At 45.1% G+C, this 14,064-nt stretch overlaps 1 protein-coding gene across 1 annotated transcript; it reads right to left on the bottom strand.

The window, feature by feature from the left end:
• Nucleotides 1-3,381: 3,381 nt before the first annotated feature.
• LOC125545377 (uncharacterized) lies at nt 3,382-5,595 on the bottom strand. Its single transcript, XM_048709332.2, has 2 exons — nt 4,798-5,595; nt 3,382-4,666 (listed from the first exon to the last, which is right to left on the bottom strand). The coding sequence occupies exons 1-2, from the start codon at nt 5,200-5,202 to the stop codon at nt 3,836-3,838; spliced, it is 1,236 nt and encodes a 411-aa protein (XP_048565289.2). The 5' UTR covers nt 5,203-5,595; the 3' UTR covers nt 3,382-3,835.
• Between the last annotated feature and the right edge of the window lie 8,469 nt (nt 5,596-14,064).

Genomic DNA, 14,064 nt, shown 5'->3' with positions numbered 1-14,064 from the left:
TGATCTAAAAAATTACCCTAACGGCACTATTGCCAAAATATTCCAGATCTGAAATCACACTTTTTTAAAGGAGGATTTACCCCTGTCCTCTACATCAAATCGATGCATGCGGCCAATCTGAAATCACACCTGAAACACTTAAGAAATTGTCCTTACTCTCCTTAGGGAAAATCAATTATTTGCTAAGCAAAGCAAGTGCATATTTGGAGTTCCTCAGGTGGACGATTACCTAGGTCATATTATTTTCTGGACAAGGTGTAGCCACTGACCCTGCTAAGATTGTTGTTGTAACTGAGTGGAAATCTCATGTTTCAGTGAGACAACTAAGGAGCTTTATGGGTTTATCTGGCTACTACTGGAGGTTCATAAAACATTATGGCAGGATATTTAGACTCCAGTATGATATGCTCAAGGAGGGAGCATTTCAGTGGTATGAAGCTCAGGAAAATGCCTTTCAACAACTAAAAGTGGCATTGGTCACTGCTCCTGTTCTAGCTTTGCCAAACTTTGCTGAACTCACTTTAGAAGTTGATGCTTCAAAGAATGGTTTAGGGGCAGTTCTGATGCAAAAGGGCAGAGCTATTGCCCCACTAAAACTTTGCTTTGAGACCAAAGAATGATAGTCTATCAATATATGAGAAAGAGGCATTAACAGTACTTGAGGCCATTAAAAAGGGGAGGCACTATTTTCTAGGAGGAAAAGTCATCATTAAAACAGATCATGAGAGTCTCAAATATATCACTGGACATAGGATGACAGAAGGATTACAGCACAAATTACTCCTCAAACTCTTGGAATTAGAGTATGTGGTGGAATACAAAAAAGGAAAGGAAAATACTATAGCTGATGCTTTGTCCAGAAAATCCGTATCACTCATGTTCATGTGGACAATTACTCCTAAATGGATTGAAGAAGTACAAAAGAGCTATGTGACAGATCCTGTGACAAAAGAATTGCTACAGAAATATATGGCATCACACCTCCTCTTCCAGAGTCTCATTACACATTAAAGGCTGTCTCCTTCGATATAAAGGCAAAATAGTATTGGGCAATGATAAAGCACTGAAGGAGAAAATCATGAATGCACTTCATGCTTCTCCAGTGGGAGGGCATTATGATGCTGGGTGAGACGACCGGGAGCTGCTGGCGCCGCCTAGGAGGTTGGTTTGGTTCTGCGCCCGAATTTTTTTGGGGGGGAAGTCAAATCTGTAGTTTCGTCCGTCTGTTCTCAGTTTCTGTTCATAGGGAGTTACTGCCACCGAGCGCATCCTTGACCTCATTAGGGAGGACATCCAGGCCTGGCGTGCTGCAGGATGAAAATTACTGCGAGCCAGCCCGGAAGCTTTCGAGCAGTGCTATGGCGCTATTTTTTCAGAGCTCTTGCTCAGTTCGTGTACAGCCCAAACCTTTGCGTACTGGACTGTAAGCACTCTTGCATGCCACTTTCCACATTGATCTTGTCAGTTGTGATTTGCTCACCGGCATGTTGCATTTTGCGGCATTAATCCCTTTTCTTGAAGCTAAAGGCCATTTTCGTTCATGTTGTATGATTATGTGTGGTAGCATCAATACATTAGCTGAGAAAAATGTAGGTAGACTAAAAAACAAAATGATTATATGTTATGCTTTATCTGATTGTTTCCTTTCTGACCTTTCAACTACAGTAGTTAACAAAATGCCGGTGTCCTTTCGTTAATACCTGAACAAGTCTTGCCGTCTAGGACATAGCAGAGCTGCTGAGAATCTGAGGAACTCCATCAGATCCTTGTAGTTTTAGGAACACAAGTTAAGGCAATATGTGCTAGCCGGTCCTGCGCATGTTGGGTTCTGAGGATGTTATCAGCTCAGCAACTCAATAAGTGGTGTCGGTCTGGAGGCCCTAACTTTTCTTAACCTGGTCTAACTTGTAAGTGAATGAGATTTTCTGTTTTTTTTCCTGTAAGCTGTAATAACATCTGTTCATGTATTATCGATGCAGTAATATTGAGAAACTGAACAACGCCATGCAAATCATTTGTAATATTTGCAAACTGCGCCCATTATGTTAAAATAATACAAATCATGACCCACTCATTGCTCTTGATTGACAGATGTTTTTCATGTTTGCATCATGACTTTGATAATCTTTTTGAATTTCTGATTTGCAGGAAATGTTCTAGTCAATGCTCGAATATTTTGTTCATTCCATCAGTTTATTACTTCAGTCATTGTTCAGTCCATCACTTGTATCGGAGTAAATGACGTGAGCAGATGAACTAATATCGATTCTTCCCTAGTATGTTTCTAGTTTATCCTCAAGTCTTCTTCAGCCCTTCAGTATTCTTCGTGTTATCATACAGCTTTGTTATACAAGTTAGACTGTCAATGTTCAACCTATATAGTATTTTTATTCTTCAGTTTCATTATTCATACTGCTTCCGGTATCTGTCTTTCATGTTTTTGTATGACCCATGGCTCTATTTTTTAACCCAACTTGCTCACCTTTTTATCCTTATCCTTATAGTATGTTGTCTATTGACTTGAAAAGAAGTTTCAAGTTAATAGGATTGGATTGGATGTGTATTATTCAGCTGTAGTTATGGTAGGATCTAGTCTATCAGCATAGAAAGGTTACTTATTTTACCAGTCATCAGACCTTCAGTTGATTTTCTCATTCTTTTTCCCTTGTCATGGGTTTGTTTTTCATTCTCTTTCTTCGGTCTTTATCTTTTGATCATTCTCTTTATTGAAGAATTTTGCATCACAATATACGTCAGGTCTTTGTCACATACTCACATCACAATATATGTCAGCTCTTTTCTCCATCAGCAGATGAATCTTCAGTTTCCACTATTTTTCACTATTTTCTTGCTGGTCTACTAATCTTTTCTTTAGTTTTCCATTCATATTTGTGGAGACTTTTGGATTTTGTCAATTATTTGGAGCCTTCCAATTTGGAGAGCTGCTGATAAAAACAGAGCAGAGGTTTTTCATTTTTCAGATTTCAGTGGTTGAGTCCACCGTCAGGACTATCCCAAACACACAGAATCTAAGTGTTTGGAAGTTGGAACTGATGACTGAGACCCAAATTCAAAATCAAATTTTGAATGGGGCCCAAAATGATCAAAATCAAACTTTGACGGAGATCCAAATCAAATTCAGTCAACTGATGACTGAAACTCCCAACTACAGTAATCTATCACAGATTCACAGGTGGCAAACTAGCAATGAAAATCAAAATTTGACTTGAGACCCAAATCAATTTCAGTGTAATGATCGTTAGACACTCCAACTACAATGATCTATCACCGGTGACAGATTAGCAATCAGCAATAAGTTTGGAAGTTGGAACCTACGACTGGGACCCAAATTCAAAATCAAAATTTGACTGAGACCCAAAATCAAAATCAAACTTCCACTGAGATCCAAATCAAATTCAGTCAACTGATGACTGACACTCTCAACTACGTACACTAATCTCTCACAGATTGACAGGTTACAAGTTAGCAATCAAAATCAAAATTTGACTGAGACCCAAATCAATTTCAGTCCAATGATCATTAGACACTCCCAAGTCCCAACTACAATGAATTATCACCGGTGACAAATTAGCAATCAGCAATAATTTTGGAAGTTGGAACCGATGATCCAGGCCCAAATTTCAAAATCAAAATTTGACTGGGACCCAAAATGATCATAATCAAACTTTGGCTGAGATCCAAATCAAATCCAGTCAACTGATGACTGACTTGACACTCCCAACTACGTACAGTAATCTATCACAGATTGACAGGTTACAAACTAGAGCAATCAGCAATAGCCGCCGTTGAACTGAAACGCCTGCCTGCAGTTTCTTTACTTCTTCCCCTTGAGACGCCATATCGCTCGCAGGTGCTCGTCGCTGGAGACGTGGAGCTGCAGGCGGAGGTCGGACAGCAGCTCCTCCTTGGCCCAGGTCAGCGGCCCCGTGAAGTAGAAGGCCTTCATGACGCTCACGTAGGCCTCCAGCTCCAGGCCATGGACGCGGTGATCATGCTCCTCTACCTGCTGATCTTGCTTCACCATCACCACCTGTTCCTCATCGGCCAGGCGATGGTGCATTCCCGCGCTGGCATGGGACTCTGTCCTCTCCTCGGAATCTTGCTCCTCTTCTTCCTCGCAGCTTGGAGTCGCAGCTTCTTGATTTTCTTGGCAATGCTCGCCGGTGACGGGAACTGCGCGGCCGCCGTTGCTGTTGCTTCCGCCACTGCTGCTGCTGCTGTCTCCGTCACTGCTGTCAGCAGATGACGATGGATCAGACTTGCTACTGTTGGAATCATCGTCGCTGTCGCTGTCCGTTCCTCCTCCGACCACATCAATTTCTTCATCGTTGGGTTTGTTGCTGGTCTCCTGCTCCCGTTTCTTGAGGTAATGGCTTGGGTGTACATCCATCACCTCTATGTTGCTGTCACCGTACCTTGCTGCGGGTTCTCTCTTGGCCAAGAAGACGTTGCCCTGAAATCTCTTGACGTCCTGGACAATGTCGGCGTCCACCGCGTAGTTGCTCCGCTTCGTCTTGCCGCCCAGATTGAGATTGGTGGCATGCGCGGCGAACTTGCCGCCTCCATTGATATTGGCTTTGCTTTTGATGTTCTTGCCAGCGACGGGGCGCCATGGCTGGGCGCTTGCGACGGGGATTTTGTCACCCTGGTGCGAAGAGAAAGAAGAAGAAACAGGGCAAGACGCCGTCAGCGAAACAAGAATCTGCAGACGTTACTGAATCTAAGAGGAGGAGGCCGCGAGTGGGGAGAAGATGAAGGGGACAACGATGGCGTTACCTTCTGGATCACAGCCCAGCCTTTCTCCCCTCCGCCATACACCATACAGGGCCGTAGCACGCTCAGGTCGGCCTCAACGACCTCGGTCGAGTCGGCGATCTTGACCTCGAACTGACCGTGGCCGGCGGCGCCCACGACCTTGGCGCGCTTCCACAGGTTGCTGTGGAACACATCAACGTCGTCGCCGGCGGCGAGGTCCGCCGGCAGCTTGGCGGCTGGATCCGGGAGCGGCCGGACGCCCGCCCTCGGGATGCGCCCGGAGTCTGGGCCGCCGTCGAACCACCGCAGGACGTACGAGTGTCCGTTGCCCCAGACCACCTCGCCGGCGCGCCACACGTCCCGGGCGACCTCGGCCTCCAGGTGCATACCTCGGGTGACCCTCATGGCCGATCGATCCCCTCTCATGAGTTCTCTTTGGATTTGGATTGGACGCCGCCGCAATGACGGGGGATCTTCGTGGAGCTCGCGGGCCTATATATAATCTCGGCGAGACGGGGCGCCGAGTTCTTGGGGGACGCGAACTCGATCGATCGAGTTGCCGCGTGTTGGATATGGAAAGGGCTCCTCGATCGACTCGGAACCGACGCGGAATCCAAGACGACCCCCGGCGAAAACCTCACGCGGAATCTAACCGACCATGGATTGGTCTGATCGCGCCGGCGGGAGGGGCGGCGGGATGGTGTTGGGGAGGATCCAGAGCGGAGTAGGGTTCGGCGGGAGGAACCGCCGGCGGCGGCCCAAACTTAGGGCATCTCTAGTCTCTATCCCTGGAAACCAATCGTGTAACTTCTCAAGAAGGAACCTTTTGAGGAGTTGTACCCTGACTAAACCACCCCTAAAGAAACTTGTCAAAAAATTGAGGGGTTAAGCCTAAAAAAATGCCCTTTTCTCCTCCAATTCGAACAATCACTCGAATCCTCCCTGAATCCTATTTCCTCTCCTCTACCCCCTATTGGACCCGTATAAATCCTCGGCGTCGACGCCCCCCTCCCCTCCCAAAACCCTAATCGGAGCCGACCGCGGCCCATCCCCCACCCCCCCCCCCCCCAAAAAAAAAAACCCTAGCCCGAGCCGGTCGCGGCCCACCCCCCCCCCCCCCCAAAAAAAAACCCTAGCCCGAGCCGGTTGCTGCCCATCTCCCCCTCCCCCAATCGCCAACGTGCCTCCACATTGCTTGCCTATAACATCCCAAATTTTCAATTTGAAATGATATACATTAGATCATCTATGCATATTATATTTTAATTTTGCATTTTAGTTGATCCTAGAAATTCTACGCAACTCAAGGACCCACGGAGAGAGTTGGGGATTTCGTTATTTTCATATTTGAGTTTTCTCAAATTTTGAGAATAGGATCATTTGATTTTGTTATTTTATCGTCAATTATTTCTATTACAAAAATATGAGAGAGGGAATAAATGACTTTCCCAAAATAAAGAAATATTGAGGATTTAATAATAAAATCAAATAAGATTTTATTTCGGAGTTTTTCGTTATTTTATTTGAATTTAGGAAAAATGTGCATTTTTCAAAATTGCATTTAGGTCCCAAATAAATGTTCACCTTGTGCAGCTTGATTTTAGAAGCCCGGAAAAATTTATTTCGGGATTTTTGGAGTCCATTTAGTATTTCTTTTTATTTTTCTTCTGCGCGTAATTATTTATAAAAAAACGAACCGACCTAACGGGCTGTGTCTGACCCGGACTCCGGCCCGACTAGGCTATATAAGCCGGGGGAGGAGGCCCAGCCGAAACCCTAAGCCGCCCCAGCCCCCAGCGCCACCGCCGCCTCCCAGCGCCGCCGCCGGACGCCGCCGCCTCGCCGCCCGAGGTTCGCCGCGCCTCGAAATCCGCGCCGGTTTATTTTTTTCGAAAAACCATCCGGTTTTTCCGTCAGTTTTTTTAGTTTCGGTTTTTTTTAAATAGATCAGTTTTTCCGATTTATTTAAATAGTGAATGTTCGTCGTTTTTCTTTTTCTCGAATTTAATCCACGATTTTTCTGATCGCGATTCCTGATCTGATTTTCTTTTTAGTATAACTTTTCGCTCGTTTATCGGAATCAGGCGATTCAAGCGCCTGGAGTTTCGTTTCGAAACCCTCTATCCGTTTAACCAACTTAAACAAGTTTTTGCTACTGTAAAATTTGCCTTAGATCCAGATTAGTAGAACGAAGTTGTTTTCTTTCGCCGTTTGACTTTCGTTGCTTCGTTCGATTTGATTCTTTTTGCAAACCGGAGTTCTTAAGTTGAACCTTTTGGTTAGATCTCTTATTTGACTTTTACCTGTGCACTAGATGAGTACTTATTGTATGCTTGTTTGTTTGTCTGCGATAGAATACCCGGAGTGCGCCGCCTGTTACTTCGAATCGCTAGGTTTCCCGGATCATCAGCAAGGCAAGTAACACTTTGATCATACCTTTCCTACTACCCAGTTTTATTGCATTAGATCAATCCTCAAACATTGCATGATTAGGATCTAATTAAATTGTGGGATGGGAAGTAGTTGAGGTAGTACCTATTACCTGTTTACTTTCAAACCTTTGGGAGTTACTTCTACGTTTGCTTATTGTGCCATGCTATGCTAGTAGACGTGGATTGGGTGAGTGATATCCATGACAGATGTGAGTTTGTTAATTAATGGTTTTTCTAAGGTGGCAACTTAAACACACATCTGGGTGAATTGAGGCACCTGGGTATTCCAGGACTTCCCTGTTTTCTTTTGGACCGCCAGCCAGGCTCAAAGGGATCATGAGACTATTCATACTAAAAACTTCCGTGTGCAGCCACAAGCTATTATGGGCTCTACCATAGTTAACTAAGTCGTGCGAACTCTTGCAGTGGTAGACTAGCAGATGTAGGGGATGTAGGTGGTACGGTCTACCCGATCGTAAGGTGCTAACGCTTCTGAAAGACTATGTCTCGGTCATCCGTCTTCTCAAACACCATGTAGTGCGAGAAACCAAACGGAGGCGATCGAGTCTTGTGGGGAAAAGTGTGCAAACCTCTGCAGAGTGTAATAAACTAATCATGGTTAGCCGTGTCCCCGGTTATGGACAATCTTAAGTATCTAGTACTTGGATTATCATGTGAATCTCAACATGTTACTCTACTTTAATTTTGTTGGGTTTTGTTTAATGATGATGCTTAATTGGGATTGAGAATGTTGTCAACCATTCTCAATGTTTAACAACTAACATGATAGTTAAATAAATTTATTTCTTTGAAGTAGGGAAAAATTGGCTTTACGCAAAACTGTAACCATAGAGCTTTCCACCAGCCAGATATGCATATAGTATAGCTGTTTCATTCCATTACTCTCTATGTGTTACCTTGACAGCATATTCCATGTGCTGACCCGTTTCGGGCTGCAACGTTAATGTTGCAGACTTTTCAGATGACGATTAAGGAGTTTTTAGGTCGTGGTTCTATACTCAGTGATGCCGTTGGAGTTGATGGACTCACTTATCTTCCAAGCCTTCTGCTGTTATCGTTATTAGATGGCCTTAAGCCATATTTATTGTAATAAGTTCTCTATTGAGACACTCGATGTAATAAGTGTGTGATTGCTACTCTGCTATAAATCCTCCGAGTACTATGTGGTGTCAGCATTACTGATCCAGGGATGACACCGGAGCACAGAGATCAGACTGTTTGAGGTCTGGTCGCTACAGAGATGGTATCAGAGCACACGATGACTGTAGGACACGACCACTAAGCTAAAGACCTAGATCACTATTCACTCTCTTCCTTTCTGACCTCTCATCTTTTCTACTCTTTTAGGATGGCGGATGCAAGGAACAAGTTCACACAACCGGATGAAGATACACCCTTTGGACGTCACTTGAAGGAAGTCACTAGATACCTGAACATAGGAGTACCCAGCTTCACAGGAACCTACAATGCCACTTTACCTGAAGAAGAGCGCTAGATGATTCAAGTTCAAGTTCCAGGAAGGAAGTTCATGCTAGTCACTGAGCCCATAGAGTTTTCTTTTGATGCACCAACTTGGAGTCTAGGAAAGAGCATGGCAGCTCACATCGCCATGGGACGCATTGGAGAAGTCTACCGCAATGATCTCAAGGATACTATCTACCAGATTTGTGGGCGCCGAGATGAGCACTGGGAGATGATCAGCATCAGGAAGGATAGATCAATTGCAGCTTTTATCCAGGAGTTAAACTAGCACATTCGACGACAGGAGAACCAGATGTGCGCTGACATGATAGATCTAAAGAAGACAAGGACAAGAATCAAGGAACTGAAGGAAGAACTCAAGGCTACACGTGAAGTTTATGAAGAGGAAATTGAAGTATTGGTGGATAAGAATGCCGACCTAACTATGAAGCTAGAAGTATTTATGGGAGACCCTACACCAGTAGATGAAGACGAAGAACCCAAGGAGATTAGCCCGGAAGACTACATCATCATCGACGACACAGACTCAGACCCATACGAAAGCGATGATGACTATGTTGATGAAGCTGGAGCAGATATCATGGAGTCTGCAACCGAAGAATATTTCTGGTAGACCACCTCATCAGTAGTAGTAGTCCACCATGTAAATATAGTAGCCCGAGCACTTTTGCGATAGATAGATCGATTGTATGCCCTTGTTTGTTTGATTGAATGAAGTGAATTGTTTGCTTTTGCCTCATGTGCATATGGGTAGTGTTTTCTCTTTAGACCCCTCTATTCTTACATCTCATCTTTTCTAAACCCTCAGATGCCTCCGAGACGTGACCCCGGATTTACCTTTCCACCGGAGCTCACCTAGTTGATCCAACAGCAGAACACATTGATGCAGTTGCTAGTCCAGAATCAGAACCAGGGGAACAACAACAACAACAACCCACCACCACCACCACCTGTTGATCACTTAGCCCGTTTTCTTAGGCTAAATCCGCCGGTGTTTTCCAGTAGCACCGAGCCGATAGTAGCAGATGATTGGCTCCGCACGACAGCTAGAGAGTTGACCACAGCAGGATGCACGGATGCGGAGAAGGTGAAGTTTGCCGCACATCAGCTTGAAGGACCCGCAACATCATGGTGGGAGAATTTCACAGCCACTTTCCCTGTCGACACTGTCACATGGGACCAGTTTCAGCAAGCCTTTCGTACTGCCCATGTTTCAGCAGGAGCTATGGCCATGAAGAAGCGTGAGTTTCGCAACTTGCGCCAAGGAGGACAGACAGTAGGCCAGTATGTGGAGGACTTTAGTAAGTTAGCACGTTATGCTCCAGATGACGTTGCTACGGATGTAGCTAAGCAGGAGAAGTTTCTAGAAGGACTGAATGATGAGTTGAGCATGCAGTTGATGGTAGCAACCTTCAACAACTACCAGGAGTTGGTAGACCGTGCTCTTATGATTGAAGGCAAGCAGCAGCAAATTGAGAATCGCAAGAGGAAGTATGGACAAGGAAAGTACAATTCAGGAGCTCAGCAGAAGCCACGTTTTAGCCCTAGACCGGGAGGACATTTTCAGCATACCCATGGAGGAGGTAGCTCGCACAATCACAATGGCACCCGGAATGGTAATGGGAATGGAGGAAGCAATGGCCAGAATTGCACCAACCCATCAACCCCAGCCAAGAAAGACCTGAGCCAATTCACTTGCTTTAAGTGTTCAAAGACCGGACATTATGCCAATGAATGCCCTGAAATACAAAATGGAAATAGCAATGGAAGCTCTGGGAAGAAGCCAAACCCTTTCAACAGGGGACAGGTGAACCACGTTAGCGTGGAGGAGGTTGAAGCTCAGCCTGATGCAGTAATAGGTAAGTTTTTGGTTAAGTCATTTACTGCACTCGTTCTTTTTGTTACTGGTGCATCGCATTCATACATCTCAAGGGGATTTGTGGATAAGTATAACCTGTCAACCCAAGCCCTTAGGTCACCCATGTTAGTAACCTCGCCTGGAGCAGAATATATGGCTAGTCTATGGTGTGATCGGCTACCATTAAGGATTGTTAACTATGTTTTTCCCTCAGACCTAATAGTATTGGAATCCCAAGGATTGGATGTGATATTAGGCATGGATTGGTTGTCAAAGTATGAAGGGAATATTGAATGTTCTAGTAAGTCAATTTTGCTTACCACCCCAGAAGGGAGAAGGATCAAGTATGTATCCCGACATGTGCCAAAGAGGACTCAAGTAAATTGCTTAACAGGAGTTGTGCAGGAGGAAGTACCAGTAGTGAAGGATTTCCCTGAAGTATTTCCAGAGGATTTGCCAGGCATGCCACCGGATAGAGATATTGAGTTTTTGATTGAGCTATTGCCAGGCACAGGGCCAATATCAAAGAGACCATACAGGATGCCTGCAAAAGATTTGGTGGAAATTAAGAAGCAGATTAAGGAGTTACTGGATAAGGGATATATTCGCCCAAGTTCTTCGCCTTGGGGATCGCCAGTACTTCTAGTGGAGAAGAAGGATGGATCGTTAAGGATGGTTGTAGATTATCGAGGGTTGAATGAAGTAACGATCAAGAACAAGTACCCACTACCAATGATCAATGATCTGTTTGATCGATTGCAAGGAGCTAAGGTATTTTCCAAGATCGATCTGCGATCAGGATACCATCAGTTGAAGATTCGAGAACAGGATATTCCTAAGACAACTTTTACCACCAGGTATGGGCTGTACGAGTATACCGTTATGTCATTTGGTCTGACTAACGCACCCGCATATTTTATGAACATGATGAACAAAGTATTTATGGAGTTTTTGGATAAGTTCGTCATAGTGTTCATTGATGATATCCTGGTCTACTCGAAGAATGAAGAGGAGCATAAGGAGCATTTGTGTTTGGTACTTGAGAAGCTCAGAGAACATCAATTATATGCCAAGTTCAGCAAATGTGAGTTTTGGTTGAAGGAAGTAGGATTCCTCGGACACGTTATATCTGGAGAAGGTATAGCAGTAGATCCTACCAAAGTAGATACCGTGACCAAGTGGGAAGCACCAACCACCGTGGGAGAGATCCGGAGTTTTCTTGGACTCCACTAGTAGAAAACAGGGCTATGGTCCAGGCCGGCTCAGCCCATTAGTCCCGGTTCAGTGTAGAACCGGGACTAATGTGGGCATTGGTCCCGGTTCGTGAGCCCAGGGGGCCGGCCGGGCCACGTGGGCCATTGGTCTCGGTTCGTCTGGACCTTTTGGTCCCGGTTGGTGGGACGAACCGGGACCAATGGGCCTCGCTCTTGGCCCACCACCATTGGTCCCGGTTGGTGGCTTGAACCGGGACCAAAGGCTCCCCTTTAGTCCCGGTTCATGCCACCAACCGGGACCAATGAGGTGCCTATATATACCCCCTCGCGCAAGAGCAGAGCACAGTGCTCTGTTTTTTCTGGCCGAGGGGGAGAGGGCTTTGTGGTGCTCTAGCTCACCTCCTATGCACATGAGGTGTTCGATGGAATGCCCGAGCCACACTACTTAAACTTTCTCCTCTCAAAGCTCGACCTCCAAGCTCCATTTTCCTCGAGATTTGTCTAGATTTAGCGGTCCGTCACACCCCATCCCCGTATTCACCGCCGTCGATCACCCGTGCTGATCTCATCACCGACACCACCGTGGTGAGCCTCTTGTTCTTATCTTCTTTCTGAAAGGAAAAATATTCTTACTTGTATGTTTAGATAGATACTTGTATCATTTTCTTACATTTATTATTGCATCTTATATAGTGCGATGGTTTTGGTATCCGCCCCCGTCGGCCCTCGTCCTGTCTATGATTCGGATTTGGTATGTATATTATCTTCATAACTATTGGTTCATTTATTGTTTATGAAAATTATGCCGACCAACGTGACATAGATTTTATTTATCTAGGATGTATGTGAATCGGAAATGCCAACCGACCCTATTGTCGAGAGGTTAAATTTAGTTGAAGAAGAAAACAATTTGTTGAAGGAAAAAATAAAAAAAATTGAGGAGGAGAAGATGATATTGGAGTTGCATGTTGCGGATGTCGTCGATGATCACAAGATCAAGATGGATGCAATGCGCTTGAAGATTAGAAAGATTAGAAAATATGCCATTCATACCGAGGCTTGGTATCATTATGCCGTTGGATCAATTGTTACCTTGGTTGCGATTATGATCGCATTTGTTTTCGCATTGAAATGTTTTACATAGTTTCAATGTATGGTTTAATTAATTAGATGCTCTGGAGAGCTATATGTTGTTAGATGAGAACTATGTATGCACTTTGGTTTTAATGTGATGATGAACTTCTATTAATTTGGACACTTAATTATATATAATGCACGCAGATGAACCGGCAATGGATGTACGGTGACAGACACACCCGCGAGTACATTAAGGGCGTGCATGAGTTTCTCGATGCGGCTGAGGCAAACAAGCAGAATGGTTTTATGTGTTGTCCATGCACTGAATGTGGGAATATGAGGTCTTACTCTAACCGGAAAATCCTTCACTCCCACCTGCTTTACAAGGGTTTCATGCCACACTATAATGTTTGGACGAGGCACAGAGAAATAGGGGTTATGATGGAAGACGGCGAAGAAGAAGAGTACGATGACAACTATGTGCCCCCTGAATACGGTGATGCTGCAACGGGGGGAGCTGGTGAAGATCAAGAGGAACCAGACGATGTGCCCAATGATGCTGCCACGGGTGAAGCTGCTGAAGATCAAGAGGAACCAGACGATGTGCCCGATGATGATGATCTCCGCCGGGTCATTGTCGATGCAAGGACGCAATGCATTAGTCAAAAGGAGAAGCTGAAGTTCGATCGCATGTTAGAGGATCACAAAAAAGGGTTATACCCCAATTGCGAAGATGGCAACACAAAGCTCGGTACCGTACTGGAATTGCTGCAGTGGAAGGCAGAGAATGCTGTGGCTGACAAAGGATTTGAGAAGCTACTGAAAATATTGAAGAAGAAGCTTCCAAAGGATAACGAATTGCCCGACAGTACATACGCAGCAAAGAAGGTCGTATGCCCTCTAGGATTGGAGGTGGAGAAGATACATGCATGCCCTAATGACTGCATCCTCTACTGCGGTGCATACAAGGATCTGAACGCATGCCCGGTATGCGGTGCGTTGCGGTATAAGATCAGACGAGATGACCCTGGTGATGTTGACGGCGAGCCCCTCAGGAAGAGGGTTCCTGCGAAGGTGATGTGGTATGCTCCTATAATACCACGGTTGAAACGTCTGTTCAGAAACGAAGAGCATGCCAAGTTGATGCGATGGCACAGTGAGAACCGAAAGAAAGATGGGAAGTTGAGAGCACCCGCTGACGGGT

This window comes from Triticum urartu, chromosome 1A (genome assembly GCF_056163025.1).
Source record: "Triticum urartu cultivar PI428250 chromosome 1A, HENAU_Tu73, whole genome shotgun sequence".
In the NCBI taxonomy this organism is placed as follows: domain Eukaryota; kingdom Viridiplantae; phylum Streptophyta; class Magnoliopsida; order Poales; family Poaceae; genus Triticum; species Triticum urartu.
The sequence above is the reverse complement of the archived record's forward strand: the minus strand, read 5'-3'. Positions and strand labels throughout refer to the sequence as shown.

What these genes read in the sequence shown, in the direction of transcription:
- LOC125545377 (XM_048709332.2), bottom strand. Translation starts at nt 5,202, where the DNA reads ATGAGAGGGGATCGATCGGCCATGAGGGTCACCCGAGGTATGCACCTG. An exon ending in GCTGGGCTGTGATCCAGAAG is followed by an intron (nt 4,667 to 4,797) that starts GTAACGCCATCG and finishes TCTTCGCACCAG; the next exon opens with GGTGACAAAATCCCCGTCGC.